The following is a 21,958-nucleotide window of genomic DNA, read 5'->3' on the forward strand; positions in this document are numbered from 1 at the left end:
ATTTGCAATTCACTGAATGATGCCCAAAATTCCAAGTTTTCCAGTTGGATGATTGGAGAATACCACAGAGTCCTATTGAAACATCCCAAATTGAATTCCACCAGTTTACATCAGTCTGAAATCCCACAGAACGATATACAAGGTCAACCAGTCTATTCAGATCTATTGAATGAATATAGCAACTCTGGAGAATATACAAAAGCAGTATACGAATGCTTTAAATATTTTTGCTCCTAACGAACAACAGGAGGAAGAAGATAAAACATCTGAAACAGAACTCTGTAATCATGTTTCATAGTTGTCAACAGCATCAATTTTGGATTTTAATTACAGAACTCTCCATTGCTGTAGAATCTCTTGCATGTACATCTCTTGACAAACCTAAAGGCTTTTGATATAATTTTAGATATATAAAATTTAAACAATAAAGAGGAATGGAATACAATTCCAAGATCCTTAATTGTTGTCATATTTGGCAGCAGTAGCAAATTTAGTAGCATATCCATGATTGGGAACACACATATTAAGGCATGCTTTCAGTGTGAAAAGACCTAGTAGAGGAGCAGACAGCTAGAAAACATTTCAAGTCCTCTACAAAACATAAGAATCTGGAAAATTGAAAACATGTGTTCTAAATATGATCCTTGAGGAACATCTAAAGGATCACTTAACTCCTAGGATATAAAACCACTGACCTTTACAATTTGAGATTTGTTAATTCGGAAATTGTGAATTTCACGAAGCTTTCAGAATTATCAAAGCCGCTTCAAGAATACTCGAGATTAACCAATGACTTAATCTATCGAACGCCTTGAAAAAGTCAGTGTAGATAGTCTACCTCACTCCAAGACGCCCATTAAGTAATTGCCATAAGTAAACAGAGTTTTGTTAAACTTTTAATCCAAAATCTAGTTTGCTCAGGTTTATTTATATTGCTTTTACTTTCGGCTTTGCGAATAAATCAGAACAAACAACCAATTCTAATAATTTATTAAATAAAATAAAAAGTGGATGATACAGAAAAAACTACACGATTTCAGTATGGAGGTCATCAGGCCCGAGACCCTTATTAATATTTTGAAATATTTATGTCAAAATTCTCATATTGATATTATTAATCCATAAAGATTTAGATGTAGGGTAGTTTTTGTTATTAAACTATTTTAAAGTAATCAGCAAAGAGATCAGTTAAGTCAGGACCAAGAAAGCAATGTTGAATAAGCCGAGTTTTCTAGAGTTCATATCAAACCAGAACTTTAGATTACTGTGATCAATGAAAGTTGCTTCTGATTTAGAAACATATAGTGCTGCAAGTAATTCTACATGCCAATCGTAATGTAGACACGGTAATTTAATCATTCCTAGAACCTGACTGAAAACGTTATGCGTCTGGTTATTGAGAATTACTAAACAGCTGCGAAGTGCCAAAATCCTTGGCAAAACCTGAATGCACGTCTCTGACTACATACTTTAATTAAAGAAACCCATCAAATAAATTTATCCATTTTATTCTTCAGGTTACCACGTCTTATCTCGCCGATAATGGCACATCAACTGCCTGGCACGCTGAAGGTGTAAATAAATCGTCAAAAAAAAAGGTCAAGGTGTTATCTAAACCCAATCATCAGCCATTAAAAGGGTTGAACCATTAAAGGATATATGTACTACACTGACCACAATAATTGGAAGAAACCCTTTTATGAAAAAAAAAACATGACCTGCTCACGGAATCTCTTCATACATGTTATTTAGCCGTCAAGACAAATGATAGGAGACACTCTTCAGGATCTCCGGCAGCAGGTACTTAATAATAAAATTGCCACAGTTTACATAAAAGAGCGTGTTCACGTTCAATCATACCGAGAGTGATGTAAATTTAACTGGTTTTTACGAACTTAAGTATATAGGATTAAATGTAAAAAAGTTCTTTCAAACAATTATTCCTCTTTATTGAAAGGTTAATGTGGAAAAGTACGTTGCAGAAGTAAGTAAAGGAGAAAAAAAGTCGCGAAGACTGGTTTACGTTTTGCAATTTAAAGAATGCTTCTGGTGGCGATTTGTATTTCTTATGCAAGAATGAAGTTACAATTTTTTTTTGCGTTCGTTGTATCGGAGTGACAACCACACGGAACCGTTTTATATACGGGTGTAGACGGTCCGATTGAAAGTTAGACCGATACGTTATTTATTGCTGAATTTAAATTTAATATACAGGGTGTAAGTTTAGTAAAGGACTATTTTTTGTTACTTATTTATTATATCGGTAGTAAGTAATGTGCGAACAAGAACTCCTAGAAACCTGGTTTCATCGGATAATGAGTTGGAAGTTTTCAAGACTCTGGTTAAAAAAACTAGTCTTATCTGACACTGACAGATATTGTAGTGTCATCGTCAGCATCAGGATCAGCTGTTGCCAAATCATTTGTATAAATTAAAAAATCCAACTAAATTGGATTGTGATGGAAAATCTGACTACGCTTAAAGCATTGAAGCAAAACAATGATCCATAAATTCAGTCGATGAAGAAGAAGTATTATTTTATGTAGTATTATTTTTTGGCTTAAAATACATTTTCAATGTAATTGGTGAACCACCAGTTCTAGCCTTCTCAGACAATATAAAAAATATTGATATAGAAAAAAAAAATTGAAAAGTTCAATTTTTATTCTTATATCCCCATTCTCAGGAATCCCAAAGTTAGTGCAATATATTCATTTATTTTCAAGTTGTATTATTTAATCATCTAACAACTTGCCTCTAAAATACTGCTCAACCTGTTTAAGCATCATATAACATGCAATGCCAACATCTTCACTTGGCACCTCCAATAAAAAAAAAGTCTTCTCTCACATTGAATGTAAAAAAGTGGCAGAACCTCTTAGGCGAAGAGCTATTCGAGGCGAACTTAAATATTATTAACTTATCGCATTTGGTGGCAGCCATAAAATCGTCGCTAATAAAATGGCTGCCATAAACCCGTCCTTAACGGCTTTTTAATTTTACTATCGACTTGAATGGATTTTAAAATCCCATGACTTGGGATTATAAATTTTCAGCTTGAAAACTAGATATTGGTTATACGGGTGTAGGCTTTTAAACGGCGAGAATTAAGACCTAATAATCTTATTTTTCCTCACTATTAAAAAAATCAGCCCTGTACATATATCCGCCATTATCGACATCTCAATTTCGAAAGAAAGGTGGGCTTCGCATTGATTTATATTTTGGCTAATAATCGTGTCTACAGGGAACTCCCCCTGCGGGAGAATCGAACATTTCATCAATTTTAGCTGAGTCAACATTCTTCTCATCTTTTTTTAACTCGTACGAGGGGAAAAAGAAAAAAAACGAACCGGGCGCATCGGGGGTTCTTGTCCGGGGTAAAATATCTACGGTGGGACCACCCGGGACGGTTGTCATCGAGGTATTTTATGATGAACCGTGATATTTTTTTTTGTAATCGTTGCTGGGTGAGTTCATAAAACCAATAAGTGTCTCCAAAAATCTTCCTTAAAATGAATATTTGATCTAAATTTGTGACGTTAAGTACGTATTAATGATAATTCAATAAGTAAACTAACAATAATGTGCCATAAAACACGAAACAATGTCTCTTGTAACTGTGTTTGGCAAAGAAATTAACGTATTTTTTAAGCAAATTGCAGCATGTTTCTAATGCTAATGCTAGAATAACCTTAAGAGGATTTTGTTTAATTAGTTAGTCAGTGATGGAGAAAGTAGCGAGGCTTGATTCTTGTAGTAACCTTTTTAATTACTAGGACTAAATTTGCTTTAATTACTTGTATTAATTATAGATAAAAATTAACTCATTTCAATCGAGAACAAAAAGTTACCTATACTAGAGTTAGAATGAAAAACCTGCTTTAAAAAGTAAAAAAAAAATTTTAAATTACTTTAACTTTTTAGATAAAAAATTATTGTTTCAATTTGAAATATGCCCTTGACAGTATGACTATTAACTTAAATTCAGTTATTTGAAGTCATTCTCATATTTCTGCGTCGTTAATATGGCACTGACATTAACTCCCTGGAAAACACACCCAGATAGCACAAATGTATCCTACGCACATCCAAAGGTTTCCTCTTTTTGGAAATATAAGGGTCCAACAGACTTTAAATTTCTTCAGAAAACCCAATGGATATCCACATGGGAACCAAATCTTAGAAAAGTAGACAGCCATAGGATCATTGAATATAATTGTCCACTGTATGATGAATAACTTGTCAATGTTATATATAAAATAGTAGGTCCAATGGTCTTCTAGATGAAGTTATTTAATGGATGAAGCAACATTTGTTTTGTCCCTTAAATAGGGTGTTCGAAATATGTATGTTGTATATCCAAATAATTATGAAATAAAAGGTGAATTCTTATGGCTTAGAATATTAGTGTCAAAAAAATTGTTTTCATTTCAGTATTAATTCTATTTTTGATGGGATCCCAGCTTATCCTTCAATATCCCACTACTGACGCAAACATCTTTGACCTGGAAGATTTGTTGAATTCTTGGTACTGTTCACGATTTTCTTACAATGAAAATTGAAAACTCACCTTAATTGGGTATTTTAATTAGCGGATACTAAATACCATACTGCCCAAGTGCCGGATTATAAGTAGTGTAGTTAAATTCCAACTTTTTGGAGGTTCTTTGTTTAGTGTCCAGTTTTGTGTTCCCAAAAGAAGGCAATTCTATAGATAAGTCCTAAGATTTTCTTTGCCATCTTGGTTTATTATGCTTTACATATGTGCATGAATTTTTAAATATTAACACATAAGGTTGAAAATTATGCCATGTGTTTTTGGTCTACACCTTAATAACACAGAAACATGCCAGCAACGACCCTATTTCGTTACAGAAGTACCAGAATTGTTGCTGGTAGTGACCAAGTCACCCTTATCAACGTCTGTATGACATCTTATGTGGGATGTTCCTACTATATGATTCTTTAGTAAACAATGTACACAAATGTTTCATTTAAATTTGATAGCATTTTATAAAAGTTGATAGCATTAGATATATTTTATTTTTTTACCTTAGAACTAGGGGTATAAGAAAGTCTTACGTATCTGCAGAAGGAATAGACGAATTTTAAACCCTTATAACTACTACAGCCAATTTCATTCACAAGCATGAAAATTAAACGACAGGAAATTACACCGTTCAAATCTCAAATACTAAACCATAGATTATAATACTTCTATTCTATATTTATTCTTCTGATATTAATTCGCATCAAATGTATTAAAATACGTTTATACCACATTGCCTCGTCACACTAACAAAAACCCAAAAGCGGCCATTAGGCCAGTGAAAACGGTAACTACAGCTAGTGCTGCCAATGTAAATCTGGTGTCTTTTAGTTTGTAACCATTAATTAAGAGTATAAATATGTCAATTCTAAGGCGGTTAATTTAATTACATAATTTTGGGATAGTTTTGAAAACATGTGTAGAGATTTAAACAAAATGTTATTGTGAAGTTGTAGTAGGTATATTATATTTATTTTTACTTATAATTTATAAACGACACTTTGTCTTACTTACTTACTTCCTTCATTGTATTTAGAAGATTCACTCCATTACAATAAGCATGCTATTGGGTTAGTAATTATAAAATGTAAAGTATTTTTGATACAACCTCACTTAACACTAAGTTAGTAAGTTAAAATTATATTTATAAATGTGAAAATATAAATTGGCCTAAAAGTACATAAATAATAAATACAATGATATTTGGACTATTATTTAAATTAATATGATCTAAATAATACCCTTAAATATACATGTAGTATATGCGCCACAGGAATTTGATAGCTGTTTTTAGCATTATAACTTGGAGATACAGTTTTAGAATATTTGCTACAGTAAAAAATATCCCTTTCAGTTTTTCCAAAGTTAGATCATTAATTAGATCTACCAAATGTTGAGGATCTGTCCAAAATGGCGGTCTTAAGTATTGGTATAGTGGACATTTACAAAATAAGTGTTCAAATGTTTCTTTTACATGAGAATTACCATATCGTACATAGTTCGTCTGGATTAAACTGGTAGGATATGTTTTTAATTGTGAATTTACAAACAAACTATTTGATGTATGAATTTGTGCTATAATTAAGTCTTATTAATGAAAATTTACACTTAAAATTCAAATAATTTGCTGGTGTAAGCATTTTCACATTAAGTGATGAATAAAACACATATTTGATGTCAAAAATGTTGATGCTTATTTTATGACAGCTAAAGCTTGAGATCATTGCTAGAATTTATGATAAATGTCCAAAGCACTGGGTTATGAATGATGCTTAAATGGTATGTTTCTGGCATCCCTGTGTTATCTGAGCTATGTTATCTATGATTGTATCTATTTACACTGGCACAGTTCGCGAATAATTAATATGCGGTTTCAATAATAAAATATAATCATAAATACACTAAATGGAACTGAAAAGCCGTTAACGTCACCTCACAAGCGAGTAAGCAACTCGACTCAACTCATCGCTGTGATGATTGTCAATTGGCCAAAAATGGGAGCGACATACCATCAGTCCAGCTTTCATTTTTATTTGTTCAAGGGTGCTCTTTTTTTTAACTTTAGGATTAAGAAATTCGTAAATTTATGTATATTCAAGAAACATTTTTCGACCAGAGATCTTATGCATCTATAAAAATAAGAATCCAATGCCTTCTCAAGAAAATCTATCCCTTGGACTTAAGTAAACTGATTATACTTTTTTAAAGCCTCTTTTGGAGGATCAATGAAATTCTATAGGCTAAAGTTTAGTTTGAAGTCTATTATTAATGCACGGACATTTCGACTTAGTTTGGACCAACACTGGACAATCATGCTGCCTGGGAATATTGCTTCGGATATGATAAACAACTATTTACACTCATCAGTGCTGCATCAGTGCTGCAAAGTCTAGCGCAGTGACGTTTTTTATCATCAGTGCTGCTTCAGTGTCGTTCCGTCATTTTTATTACAGTTGGCAACGATATTTTGTGTATTTCAATGACAAACTGAGGAGTTGAAAAAAGTCTAACGTTGAGGAAACTCAATGGCGAGAACAGTGCTACATCGTACAGTCTACAATATGGTTTGCAGTTAAACACCAACAAGACAAAGTTTATGATAATCAATAAAAACTAAAACACTCAAAAAGTCAACAAATATTTATACTTGGACATTTACGAGCATAAATAGTGCTATGGTGGGAACCTTTGGTGTGACAAATAACGAAATCTTGACACGTGTTTCGCTAACGATGTTAGCATCTTCGGGAGAAGATTAAAACTGTTTTAACCTTTTTACACATTTGTAGTATTTTTAATTGTTTGCGGCTTTTCAAAGTTCTGTGATAATTTTTCTTATTTTCCAGGTAATTTTTCTTTTTGGCATTTATTATATCTTCCAAATTTTCCAAAAATTGTCTATTTCATTCCAGGTATTTGACGTGATTTTTTAAATTTAATCGAGTACTTGAAATAATTTTTAGGCCTCCCAGGCATTTAAAGACGTTTCATTAGTTTTATTCCTGATATTTTAAGTCACTTTTTGTACGCATTTAAGGCCATTCCTTAATTCGTCATGGTTATTTGGGTTGTAGCATGTGTTCTCAACAACTGTGTTCCTAATCAATTTAAGTCAATTTCCGTATGTCGCAGACATTTGGCGTTATTTATTATTTTCTTCCACATATTTAGTCAAGTCATTCATCACTAATTGAAATTCATTAAATTAAGATTATTTCTTCGGAATATTTAAAGCTATTTGCATATTTTCCAGACTTCTATTTCCTTCCAGGTATTTGATGTAATTTTTTACTTTAATTAGTTGTTTAAACTAATTTTATAGCTCTCCCAGGCATTTGAAGCAAGTTTATTTTTTTCATGATATTTCAAGTCATTGCTTAGTGTTGTGAATTCCTTCAAGGTTATTTAAAACATTTTTTGTCGCCTTTCATATCTTCCAGACACTTAAAGTCATTTTTCTTTTTCTTTCACACGTTTGAAGTAATTTTTCCATACCTGTATAGGGCATTTTCATTCACATGACTCAAATTAGCAAGAAGATCTTGAAGATCTCTCATTACGCATTGGCTATTAAATCGTGAAAAAAGTGAAGAAAAAAATATACATTTAAGAGGATATTAAAATTATTTAATTTTTCAAGAAAATAACTAGAAAGAAGACAAACAGAATACGAAAGTATTTTTCAATGAATTATGTTATATGCTCCTGCGCCACTGGTAGATCTCAATAAAAAAAAGCAATATATATTACCTTTATTGGAAGCTAATGATAAAACCAAATCCGATTTACATAAGGTATAACAGGTGTGTAAATAAGACGTGCCAGACCAACATAAATCAAACCATGGTAATGGCTTACTAATCGTGATATATAAATATATATTGCAGAAAATGCACTCTTATATGAAATAACATAGTTTATTGCGTTTCCGGTTACATTTAAAGGGCAAGAAAAACCGTCGAGTTTACGAGCGACGATTAACATTCAATATGACATCTAATGGCCAATTTACAAAGCAATAACGCCTAACCCAAAATCCAAGAAATTATCATATATACGTGGTATACGAAATCGGGGATCATTAAAATAGTTTAACTGGTATAATAACCCTATAAATACCTGCCAATTATAGGTTAAGCTTTAAAGTTTAACGAGATTTATAGGTTTATTCTTCTTTTTGAGATATTTATTAACCCGATGCCTTTTAAAAGTCGGTTTCTTGGAAGTGCCATCTACTTCTTTGTTTAACATTGTTTGTCCTCATTATAGGGGAGCAAATCTTGCATATATTTGTGTAATTGCTTCTGTAATCGTGTTCAGCATATGTAATGGACAAGCATAGATAATTATATGATTTGGTATACGTTTGACAAAAGTGCTTAGATAACGTTATTTATGTTAATTTTTTTTAAATTCATATCTATATCTCATATGGCCTTGCCTGTGGCCTTAAGAAGGTCAGGAATAATTCCTTTAGGTATTACTTTTGTCTTTCATTTATTATTTGATGATTCTCTTCTTCTTACAGCTCTCATTATTTTAGACTTCTCAAAGGTATGTACTTATGTAAGATAGAATGAGAGAGATATAAATTAGTAGAAGGAAAAAAAAAGGCGAGAGGAGGAGTAGTTTGAAAAGATACACTTTGTAATTTATTTTCTGACATAAATTAGCAAGCAGAAGAAAATTAAAAAAAAAAACAGTTTTGAGGCAATATTTGGTGAATTTCTGATGAACTATTTATATTTAATAAATGTCAAGAAAAAAGAAGAGGATGAATAGGATGAGAATCAGAATAATTTTATTTAGCAAAAATTAAGAGAAAAAAGAATGTAAGAAGGAAGAAGAAAAGCTAGCCAAATGAATGCTGATAAATAATCTTTCGGTAGCTTAATTCATATTAAAAAAAAAACTGAGAAAAAAAAGAATAAATAGAGAATAAATTAGACACCAGAATATATGAAAAGATTGTGTTCAATCATTGGAATAAAATTTTAAATGACTGCGAAAATGTAACAAATTATTTTAAATTTTAGGAAAAGATTTTAGGGGAAGATATTAAGAACCTAACCCTTTTGTGAAAGTAAGTAAGTTTGATAATTTAGCTGATGACAGGGTATTTGAATTGTCATATATAGTAGCTCTATTGATCTGTATGTTATATGTTTATATAGAGCTCCTGCTGCCGCTGTAGGTGACTTTTTATTTAGACTAAAAGTGTTATTGTTTGGTTTAAATGTTTTTTCGAAAGTAATTTTGTGCGGAGATTTTAATATTGACTGGTCAAATCTGTCTAATAATTTTACAAACCAATTGACTTACCTTTTAAGGTCTTATAGTTTAAGTGTTGTAGTTAATAATCCAAATAGAATAACTTCTAACTCTACCACTCAAATTGACTATGTGTGCACCAACATAGATGCAAATGATTTTAATTGTAATGTTATAAATTCAGGGCTCTCTGAGTCATTTCACGCAATTATTTGTGAAAATTTTAATAAATGTTTTCTGATAAAAACCTTAAAAACGAAAACAAAAAAAAATTGGATTACCAAGGGTCTTAAGGTGTCTGCTAGAAATCTTAGATCACTGCACTATATTCGGAAATTTTATATAAATAACATTGCTTTTATTAACTATTTTAACAAATATAGAACACTGTACAGACTAACAATTAAGACTGCAAAGCAAAGTCGCTTAGGTAATTCAAATAATGTTCAGGGGGAGGCTTGGAAGATAGTAAATGAACTAAGAGGTAAATGGGGCAATATTGTATAGGTAAATATTGGACCTGATAGGCTGAATAACTTCTACTGTACCAGAGATAGTAACATAGCAAGTCAAATTCAGGGTTTTTCCAAGTATGAACAGTTTTTTGAGTATAGGGCTGGACCAGATTCTTTTTTCTTTTTGCCAACTGATCTAGTTGAGCTTAAGTCTACTCTAAAGGAGATAAAGAAGAAAAATACGTCTGGCTATGATGAACTTAATGTACGGTTATTTTTCAATTTACCTGATTCGGCACTGTAGGTACTTAGCTGAAAAGCAAATTATAAGATCGGAGCCATTTTGGGTTTCAAAGTGCCAAGGGAACATCAGATGCAATCTTTTCATTCTTTGAGTCCTTATTTTTGAGCTTGAACAGTGGTGATATTGCTGCAGCAGTGTTTTGTGACTTGACCAAAGCATTTGACTGTGTTAGTCACGAAATACTGCTGTGGAAACTTGAGCGGTATGGATTCAGAGGTTCCCTTCAAGGGAGCAGCTTGTGACTCATGGTGTTCCTCAGGGTTCAGTTCTTGGGCCACTTCGATTCCTCATTTATATTAATGACATGGCCAATCTTAGGATCTCAGGTAAATTCATTCAGTTTGCGAATGATTCAACAATTTTATGGCATGACACGAGTGCGATGAATCTAAATACCACAGTTAACAGAGATATTGTTGAAATCAAGAAATGGTGTGATTCCAACAAATTGTGTTTAAATTCAAAAACTAGTGTTATGAATTTTAAATGCAATTTCAATAATGTGTTTTGAGAAATGTTTATTTTTCTTTAATGGAGTCCCATTTAAGGTATGGTTTGTGTTTCTGGGGTGCATGCACACATTACTTATTTAATAGTGTTTTTGTTTTGCAAAAGAGAGCGATCCGACGTCTGTGTAATGTATAGTATCAGAGAGTCTTGCAAACAGCTATTTATCACTCATAAAATCCTAACCCTTCCTGCCTTATTTATATTGGAATCTGTTTGCCTCGTTCATAAGAAATTTAGAAATGTGAACACAACTAATAGGCATGAATATAGCAGTCGACGAGTTAATGATGTGCTCTTGCCTATGCCTACAAGTTCACTGATCAAAAGAACTTTTATATTTGATGGTAAAAAACTCTTTAATCATCTTCCTGCAGATTTGAAAGGTATAGGTAGCTGGAAACTTTTTAGAAAACGTGTTAAAAAACTCTTAGTTGCAAAGGGCTATTATGAAATAACTGTATTTTTGTCGGATAGATTTTAGTCATTTTTACCTTTTTCTTGCGGGACTTTATTATTAACTCTTTATATTTTGTACACCATATCATTTCGCCTAAATTTATTTCTGTGATTCATTTTTTTTTACAGTTTTATATTTATTAAAATTGTATATTTCGGGAGTGAAGAATATCTGTCTGTGTTATACATATTGATACTATTGACATTACATTAGCTTTGAATGTTTTGGTTCAGAGTCTTGGAGGAGTATTTCTAAAGAATGTTGTTGGTTTTACCGGTATAGGTAAACCATATTCATGGAAGCAGAATGCCTTTAGGAAGATGGACCATAGCATGCTAAATAACTTTTTTACATGTTTGTGTATATGTTTTTCTTTTTTACAGCTTTGTCAACAAATTTACTTTTATGACAATAAAGCATATATTGATTGATTGATTGATTGAAGCAACCCACAATAGTTAAATAAGCGTTTATTTTTGGTTTAAACCAGGTATACGTTTTTTATTTGAACTTCAACGAATTATATCAAATAAAATGTCCGCGTGATATACGTTGAGGAATTTAATATTATGTTTATGTTATTCACATTTAACAAGATGGCTTGTTACATGTTATTGATATACAAATATTAGTTCATAAAAGTTAAACGTTTAAGGATTTTAATAGAATGAGCTTCTAAATAAATATACTTACTATTAACAAAATGTTAAATTTTTAGTTATAGAAAACCTGTACAAAACCTTTAATTAAATCGTTAATGATTGTTAATATGGAATTTATAATAAAATAAGTATATAAAAAACTAAATTTTCACTTATTTGCGATAAAAAATGGTACAACTCTGCAATTTTCATAACGATACGACTTGCTTTTGAGAAATAAAATAGAGGTTTTTCACGTTTTACTTGAAAACCATAAGGTTATGTGAGAAAAGTACAGATACAAAAACTATAGACTTTTCGTTCCCCTATAATTTTCTTAAAAAGCATTTTTATTTCAGGCAATTATTTTCTGCAACAAACACGTTTTTCATTAACTCTACCTTTAACCCCCCACCCACCCTACACAACTTACCAGTAAGAAATTGTTTAAAAAATCATTGTTTTCCAAAATAATACATATGAATAATAGCTGGTTTCATCCAATACAATAACAGAGTTTGTTTATTTAAATTTGATATAATTATATATATACAAAAACAGGGCTATTATGGACAGTGATTTTTTAAAAGAATTTCTTATTGGACAAAGATTTGGGGTGGGTGGGGGGGGTAAGGGTGGGTTGATGAAAAACAATGTTTTTACAGAAAAGATATATGCAATATTTATTTTAGTAACACCGTTTATTTAAATTTGATATAATTTTATGCATACATTTGTAGTATAATAACAGGGTTATTAGATTGGATAATATGGATGGAAAACAGTGATTTTTTAGACGAATTTCATCAAATATTGTGGGTGTAGTAATCGAGTTTAAAAACTAGATATGTTAATTTTTTTAAATGTTGGAATTGTCTCCCTTTTGTAGAACAGAATAGTATATGATATACGTATATTCATTCAACAGTTTAATAAATATACCTTGATACGGTTGATACATATACCAGAACCAAAAATTTACTACAAAATCGTTGAATAAATACATATTTTACAGTAATAATATATATGATGTGTTGCTTGGGTATACCAAGTGCCTGGAGAATTTAAAAATGTTAAGTGTTTGTTTTAAGAGGAATCTAAATGTCTGAAATCTTATTCATCATTAAATAAAGGTTAAAAGTGACTATATTTTGGAAGAGGTAAAGAATTACGTTAATTAGCTTAACATCTTAATAAAATTCCTTGAAGCTGCCTCCTTATTCCTTCCTATATAAAAGTGTAAAATTCCTGCATTAAAAAAGATACGTTGAATGATCGTTGAACATACAACTTATTAAGTCATAGGTCATAGACACTAAATGTTTATTAACTGACAGAAATTAAATATGAATAAGATCTTAACAGGCAATTATATAAGAAACTTTAAGCGCCTAAAATTAATAAATCTTTCACCAAGCCTATTTTATCCAATAAAATAAATCCAAGTAACAATAAGACTCGCCCTCAATAAAATAACAGTACCCAACTAAACAACATATTCAAGACTTAATAACCAATAGTAGTAGTACAATAAAGTACTGTGCTTATAGTGCGGTTATTCTTAACGATTTGAAAGTGCAACGATGCAACCAAACCCGTCATAATTAACCCGTAAACTAAAGGAACGTAAATCAGAAGCTCTCGAGGAGGAGAAATCCATCATAAAATTAAGTTTTAATTCTAAAACCGCTATTAAATTTAGCGCTTTATGAGGTGATGTTCGATCCATCCACTATTCACTTTGACTTGAAAATGATCGATCAGAATCATTTTTCATTATGTTTCGTCTGTTTAAAGAAATAACGTATTACGTGCGACAATAAGTCGCAAGAACTGTCTAATTAAGCGCCACACCGTTAAAAATTTAGGGTATAGATTAGCGGTAATTAGTCGCGATTATAAGCGCCAATTAGAGTGCTTATCGCCCTTGTTTGTCGGAATTGCGAACGCTATTGAATATTTATAATGTATTCGGCCAGTTTGATTTAGTGATTGCGTGGCTTTCTATTTAAATTAATTGTCTCTTTGAAAGTACGAGAATATAGGGTGGTGTGCGTGTGTGACTTCCGGTTATACCGGGAGCTGCTTTAGTCCATAAACGCAAATGAAATATCCAGTAGGAGGATTCAAGAAAAAGTCATTTTTTCATTGGAAAATCCACCCAATGCAAAAAAAATTAAACGTAATGATTCTTAAATGAAGTCAATGGGTACAATTTGTCTCTTCTCAAGAATTATTATGTTATATAGGGTGTCGGATATTACCGAAAAAACCAGATGGAATTTTTACCAAAGCATTTTCCTATTGATCTAATTTTTTATGTGTTTCAAGAATTTCAAATATAATTTTCCATCCATTTCATTTCAAGGATTTAACACCAATTTTAGATACAGATTTTACAATATATACAATGCAGCCATTTGCAGACAAAGATTATTATTTGTTTTTTTAAGATTTGCAGGCCATTGACGTGATTAATTAAAATTGATTTCGTCGTAGCTTTCCAGGCATTTGACTTAACTTTTTATGTCTTTCAAAAATTTAAAATATTTTTTTGTTTTAATTATTATTCGTTATGTAAATATTAACATCTAATATATAATTTTAATTTTATATCACTAAAATAAAGAGAAAATATACAGGAACATTTTAGGAATATATATTATATCTAAGATATTTCACGAAAATCCTATGATATTCCTCCAATACATTTTAAGATCTCTAAGATATTTAATTATAGTTAAAATGTTTTTTTAGAAGAAAGAATTTTATATTAATTTTGGCGATGTTTATTGTATTTTAAAATTTTTAATATCTTTTAGTTTTCCAGAAAGAACCAAGTAAATAAAGCAGAAGTAAGTAATTTCGTGCCTTATCAAGAAAATGATGAATATCCTAATTAAAAAAAAAATATTCCTTTATTTTTATAAACACATATATAACATCAAAACTTTAATACATGGATTTTTACAATTTGCGCAATAATACTTCAATGCGCATTAAATTCAATTTCAATGTTAAAAATCAAAACAAATAAATAACGCAGGCATACGAGGAACATCTTATTGGTTAAAAATCCGTCGCATACATAATAACGCTCATAGAATTTTTATGAGCTTGTCCATTGTTACCACCCATATACTCAATTCTTATTGGAAAAACTAAACAATTACAAAAAGAAATAACGCATAATTTACCGCCTATTAGGCCACGCCTATGTACTTGGCATTTACGATCGGTACGGTATAATTCCTGATTAATTTGTTTCTTATTTACTAAGAAATTAGAATTTTTGCTTATAATGCAGTAGCTCGTCCGTTGTTGGAAGCAATGAATATTAATAGATGTATAAAGATTCGTATTTTTTATAAAAATTTATTATTTTCATGAATATCATGGTGGAATAACTTCTATTTCAAAAAATAAGTTTGACATATTTTTAATTTTCGCCTTTTTACATGCTTATGTCAGAAATTGATTTAAAAATTATTTAGTATATTAATAATATATTTTATTACAATTTCCTTTAATATATTTATATTCGGACAGGTTTTATAATGATTTAAATAATGTTTTTTTTAGGGTTTTGTTCCAAATATTAAAAGTGAATTTTTGCGTCTAATAAAATATTTTTTATTCCACGTATTTGACTTCAAAGGTTTAATGTTATTTCTTATTTTTGTCATTTATCAATATATTGTCATTTATTAAAAAATTATAAAATTACTCAATTTTTTTTTATCAATTTAAAGATTTTCAAATATATTTATCGAGTTTTTGTAGAATTTTTCCTATGATTTTCCAGATATCTGAAATAATTCACTACTCCAATTATTCAGATTTTGCAAGCATCTTGAGCATTTTTTAATTTTATCCAAGCATCTAACATAAAGTTAATTCATTTTCACGGATTGTAAATGAATTTTGATATTTTTTAAATTAATAAATCAATTTTTTAAATATATTTCAAGTTTTTATTTTTTATAGTTTCCAAGTATTGATGTTGCCTTTTTTTGGAGTAACTTATGTTTAAGGCATTTAAATTTTCATATTTTCCAGGGATTTCAAATGTTTTTCAAATTTTGGATAATTTCTTCTTTTATTTTCCACACATTTGAAATATTTTTTTTCATTGCGATTTTTATGGTATCCAATTTTTTTTTTTTTGATTTGAGTTCTAAACTCTTTTTTGAGATCTGAACATTTTTAGTAATTTTTTATGTCTAGTAAAAAGGGGATTATAGTTCATATCTTGCAGGCCTTTAAAAAATTGTAAATTTTATTTCAAGCATCTAACCTAACGAGCATTAAAATTATTAACGTTTTCCAGGCATTTAAAATCACATTTCACTTTTTTTTAATTAGATAAGGTGTTAAAATTAGTTAAATTTAAGTTAAAATTAATTTTTTACATTTATTTTAAGAAGTTTTTTCAATAGTTTTTTCAGAACATTTGACATGACTTTTTATCATCTCCGAATATTTAACATAATTTTTCATGTATTTGAGATTTTTTGAGTAATTAAGTCTTTTAGGCTGTTGATGTAGCTATTTATATTTTACAGGGATTTAGAATAATTTTTTATGTTTTCCAAGCTTTTATAGTCATTGTTTAGCCATTTAAAATATTTCCTTTGACTTTTTTCATTCTACTTTTTAAAAAAATTGAAATAATTTTTTAAGCATTTTAAATAGTGTTTCACGTATTTTTGAGATGCATTTTTGACGTTTTTAAGCTTTCGACGTAATTTCTTTTAATTTTCAAAAAATGCTGTTTTCGAATTTTAATTTTCTTTAACTTCAGAGACAATTGAAATATTTTTTATTTTAGTTTAACCATAAAACTTTATTTTTAAGTTTCAATTGATTTTAAAATATGGTTTGAATTAATTATACTTTTTTGGAATTTCACTTGATTTTGTATGTTTTCCAAATTTCTTAATGTAATTTCTATTTAATAGTCTTTAAAAAAATGTACATAATTTTTAAAATTTCTTTATCAGGTATTTCTTTTTCATTTTTTTTATTGAATTTCAAAAATTTCATTTAATAATTTTGGTGTGTCAGAAATTGGAAGTTTTTTTTTAATTTTATATTAAGGCATATTTTTCGAGATTTGTATTTTTTTTTAAATATTATCGTCACTCAGATTTCTTTTATTTTTTTAAAGTATTTCAGGTATTTGGAAATAATTTCTCATAAGTTCGACCATGTTTTGATTGAATTTTATTTTAAATCATTCATTAAAGAAACATCGCATATGTAAATACAAAAAAATTACGTAAAACCATTCATTCAGGAGCGAAATGTTAAAAACTGACTCACGATTTTCACTTATTCATAATTAACTATTAATAAAATTCCCAAGGAAAAACGATTATTTATTGGCCCTGCCAAATCACAGTTACTGAGTAATAAATAACTAGAAACAATTCAATTATTTATAAGTGAAAAATCACATCATCAGTAATAGAAACGCAACTGATTATCATAAATGTTTTATCGTTTACGTTACGAATAAATTGCTAAATTTAATATAAAATAATTGTTGCTTATATTATTTTTAATTGTTTATTTCAGGATAGTATACGGCGTTTTCAACTTGGGGGCAGAAGTGTTCTGCTCTAGGATACCAGGTTTGACGCCAAGGCAGAGAGAGATGTGCAGACAATCACCGGGTAAGAATCTGTTTATAAACTGCAAGAAAAAGTATGATATACTGTCGATAATATTCAATTCTCTCTAATTAATATGACAAGTACTTAATATTTCTCTCATTTTTGTAGATGCCATGGTAGCTGTAGGAGATGGAATAAGGATGGCAACTGACGAGTGCAAGTACCAGTTCAGACACCAAAGATGGAATTGCAGCGGAATAGAGAACCCGTCCTCGTTCGGGCATGTGGTCATTGTTGGTATGTAGGTATTTCTTTCATCTATAAGTAGAATCTTTTTTAAGAAATTTTTTGCAAAAATTGAATACTCATTGAAATGTGTCAAAAATTACTGTAGAATCAAACTTGTATACCCTCCACTTAAAACCGAACAAAATGAGTCACATGATGCATCATCATCATCAAAAACTCCCGCGAGATGATCGAAAATAAAACGCGTTCATCCGTATTCCGGTCGCGTACTCGTCTTTCTGTTCCCAGTTTCTCATTGTATACAAATAAGGCATATCAGACGGGGCTATCGGTAGTATCAGATATAAATTTGTTATAATAAGTTGCGGTTGTGGGCATACAATAACTTTAATCGTCCCACATTTTCGTTTCGTATGTATAGAATTACACTGGCGTTGTAATTAAAAGAGACGTATTATTGTGCGATCTGTATCTGCTCGTGCCGTTTCAGTTCGTTCAAATAGGTCATGACTGTTGGTTTTAATGTTATTTTTCTAAGTTATTACCATAATTGTGATCAAGGTAATTTACTGTAAAATAGAGGTCAGAAAATTAAATGATACACATTAGAAAAACGTGGATTTTATTAAAAGTTCTATTCCAATAAGCAATTTTTTTGACGCGACAACGTTGCATTGTTACGTTGTCTTAACCGTAGAGACAACCCTGTTTTACACCAATTGGAAAGAGATTTTTTTGGTTGTTTCACGCAGTGACTACGTGTTAACGTTCTGAATGCTTTTGCAACGTTTTTAGAGTTACTGATTTTTGGACCGATGGACGCCATAACGATAGAAAAATTAATTACTTTTTTAACAATAAACTAATAGATAACTCCAGTAGGCAGCTACTCCAAAAAAAAACAACCTTTTTAATCCATCTTTTGAACAATCCTTTGTTATTAATATTTGTTTTGTATGTAGTTTAATATAGTGAATTATACGGGTAAAATACCCCGTTCTGAAATATTTACAAGCACTTAATTGATAAACCATACATTTACTGTGAAAAGATTTTATTTTAGCCCTTAATAACACACGCGCCCTGAATTTATAGCGGATTTCCAAAAAAATAATAAGTAATTTTTTTTATTGGTTACATAACAAACCCGCTGTTTTTGTCCCTGGTTTTCCTGAAGCAAGAGGAAGGAATTTTATTCTTTTAATTATTGTTTGCAGTTTATTAACTTTAACTTTTACAAAAAAATTGATAAGCTCTTTGAAAAATATAAACTTAGAGTTCTCATTGCGGCTGCTGCTATATAAATCCTAAAAAACAGAACTTTCTAAAATTTTCCATTGTTTTTAAACTGGTTTGTCTCTTGTGTAAAGAAAGGTTATAAAGTTCGAAAATAATAAATCCAAATAATTTCAAGCAAAAAATGAATTATAAAAAGAAAAATATAGATTAAGTAGATTATGTTGAATTGAATACTTTTTCTTCCTCTTATTATCTCTACCTTAGTTTTTCACCTTCTTCTTATAACTCTTAAAAAGCTCCCTCTACAGCGAAAAATGCTTAACACAGGCGATCAGGCAATGTAATACCCATTCGCTAACGATGAAGTAACGTTGTTCTTACTGGATTTTTGATCCGAAAAATTGTACACGGCTGCACGTCGTTGTTTTAAGTGTAAATTACTACTGCTACCATCTATAGTAAAAAAATACGTTGTAAAAACGGCAGAGTTTTACAACAGTTGCGATACAAGGGCAATACGTCGAAGTTTAGTCGAAAATAAACGTCGTTGCAAAACCAACTAAATTTTGCACTGAAAACAACGTTGCAACTAGTGAAAATAAGAGTAATCTTAACTTAGGTGACTGCAAATTGTTACTTGGGACTTGGGGGTTTAATGCCTCATTAAGTTGGTGAAGAGCGGACCTGCTAGTAGTCATTTGACTTGGGCTACTTAATATTTGCACCTTTCCAATTATCATCATCCAAGGCCAAAGGATTTGAAGAGAACTCAGAAGTAGATGATCTCCACAAGTGTTCTCTTTCTCTTTTAATTTATATGAACCAGTGAAAGTAATGAAAAAACTTGTTCATTAAACGTTTCGATCGTAAAATTGAAACCGTACGCAATAAACGCAGACAGGCAGATAAAAAGCAGCGCCCTTTCTTCTTCGGTATCTTTAAAAATCAGTGTGACGGCTCTTTCCCATTGTCCCCAATAAAGGCGTATCCGATCATCAGCTATAAATCTGCGGAGGCTAATTAACTAATGTCACCGCAATTCTACCGTCCGTCTCTTTCTTCTTTCTTCTCGTGCTTAAATGCCCATATATGAACGTCTTGCATTTTTTCTCGCCTTTCTACACGGACTTTCTTCTTCTTCTTTTGATGGCGCCAGCAAAGAGCCACCACAGACTTTTTTTTATACTTTATTCAGTGGCGGAGATCGTAACAAGTGGAAGTAACATTTTCATTCAGTTGATGTAATGACACACATGACTATCTTGAAACTTGCCTGGTTCATTTTGATGACATTATCGTGGTAGGAAAATCGTTTGAGGAACACATGGAAAATTTAGAACAAGTGTTCTTGAGGCTACGAGGTTCTGAATTAAAGTTGAGCCCAAAGAAATGTCATGTGTTTCAAAAAACCGTGCAGTATCTGGGTCACGTCGTTTCCAGTCAAAGAGTTGCGGTTGAAAAGACAAAAGTCCAGACTGTCAAAGATTGCCTAGTTCCTAAAGATGAAGCATGAACTACGCAGCTTTTTGAGATTATGCACTTACTAACGACGCTATGTAAAGGGATTTGCCAACATTGCAAAACTATTGACCAGCTCGATAGAAGGAGAACAAAAATTATAATGATGTCAGGAAGCCTTCAATCATCTAAAATAGCCTCTGACAAGCGCACATATCCTGAACTATACCCTACCTGAAGGAAAAATAGCTAGCAATGTGGGCTGGGTTGTTCAAGGATGGCCAAGAAGAATAGTTCAGGAAGATGCTGTCCAAGCCAGAACTCAACTATTGCGTCACTCGCCAATTGTAACTAGTTGTAATAAAAGCGATGGAGCACTTCTACAATTATCTCTATGCGAAGTTCCTACTGCGAACTGACCATGTACTTTAAAATGGCTCCTACAGTTTAAAAATCCTGACCCTTTGGAGTAGCAAGATCGATAGAGAAGCTTTAGGAGTTTGACTTTGACACTGAACATCAAGTAGGGCGAATCCATGGAAATGCAGATGCTCTATCAAGAAGACCCTGTCCAGAGGACTGCAAACGTTGTCAGCGAGCAAAGGAGAAACATGCTCAGTTATTAAGAATCACCATCGTCGATACTTGTCGAAATGAGGATCTTAAAAGAGATCAAGAGAAAGATCTTGATATCCTAAGAGTCCTAACCTGGATAAAAGAACGGAAAAAGCCAGTAGCCAAGTATTCTCTCAATGTCAAGTCATATTCAATAAACGCAGTGCGTTGGGCACAATGAAACTCTAAAATTTGGAAGATGGAAAAAATAGTTGACCACGACGGTAAAGAGAAAAGAAGGCAAATAGGAGGTAGCAGGTAGAAGAGGAGGTCGAAATTTTAAATCCTGATGAAGCTGAATTACACCCGCAGTCTGATGGCAAATACTGATAGAAAGAGAACTTCTTATCCAAGGCGATCTAAAGTTTGGAAGAAGGACTACGCCAGTGATCTGCGTAGAAAAATCGATGTCGTCGAAGTGCGTATTTCCATCCGAAGGACGCATAATATGATGATAATGCCGAAGGCTAGATGCACAACAACTTTGACTTAATTTGGCTCTATGACCCTAAGAGACAAAAAGGTCTGTCAAACTTCAAACATCCTGGGATGGACCATATAAAGTCTAGAAGCTATCAACGATATTATT

At 31.1% G+C, this 21,958-nt stretch overlaps 1 protein-coding gene and 1 long non-coding RNA gene across 5 annotated transcripts in view; one reads left to right on the forward strand and one right to left on the reverse strand.

Moving 5' to 3' along the window:
- The window catches only part of LOC126743017 (protein Wnt-7b), a 95,375-nt gene that overhangs the window by 19,825 nt on the left and 53,592 nt on the right, over positions 1–21,958 (forward strand). For 2 of the 4 annotated variants that reach the window (XM_050449936.1, XM_050449938.1), the window contains exons 2-3: positions 17,771–17,868; positions 17,977–18,105. In XM_050449936.1, coding sequence (XP_050305893.1) covers positions 17,771–17,868; positions 17,977–18,105 — 227 coding nt within the window. Of the gene's footprint in view, positions 1–427; positions 1,801–17,770; positions 17,869–17,976; positions 18,106–21,958 lie in introns of those variants that run through there. The other 2 variants (XM_050449940.1, XM_050449939.1) reach the window with 2 other exon arrangements.
- LOC126743019 (uncharacterized) lies at positions 17,623–18,629 on the reverse strand. The gene is made up of 3 exons (XR_007662757.1): positions 18,219–18,629; positions 17,953–18,126; positions 17,623–17,887 (listed from the first exon to the last, which is right to left on the reverse strand). It is a non-coding gene; the product is annotated as an uncharacterized LOC126743019 (long non-coding RNA).

Source organism: Anthonomus grandis, chromosome 12 (genome assembly GCF_022605725.1).
Source record: "Anthonomus grandis grandis chromosome 12, icAntGran1.3, whole genome shotgun sequence".
Lineage (NCBI taxonomy): Eukaryota > Metazoa > Arthropoda > Insecta > Coleoptera > Curculionidae > Anthonomus > Anthonomus grandis.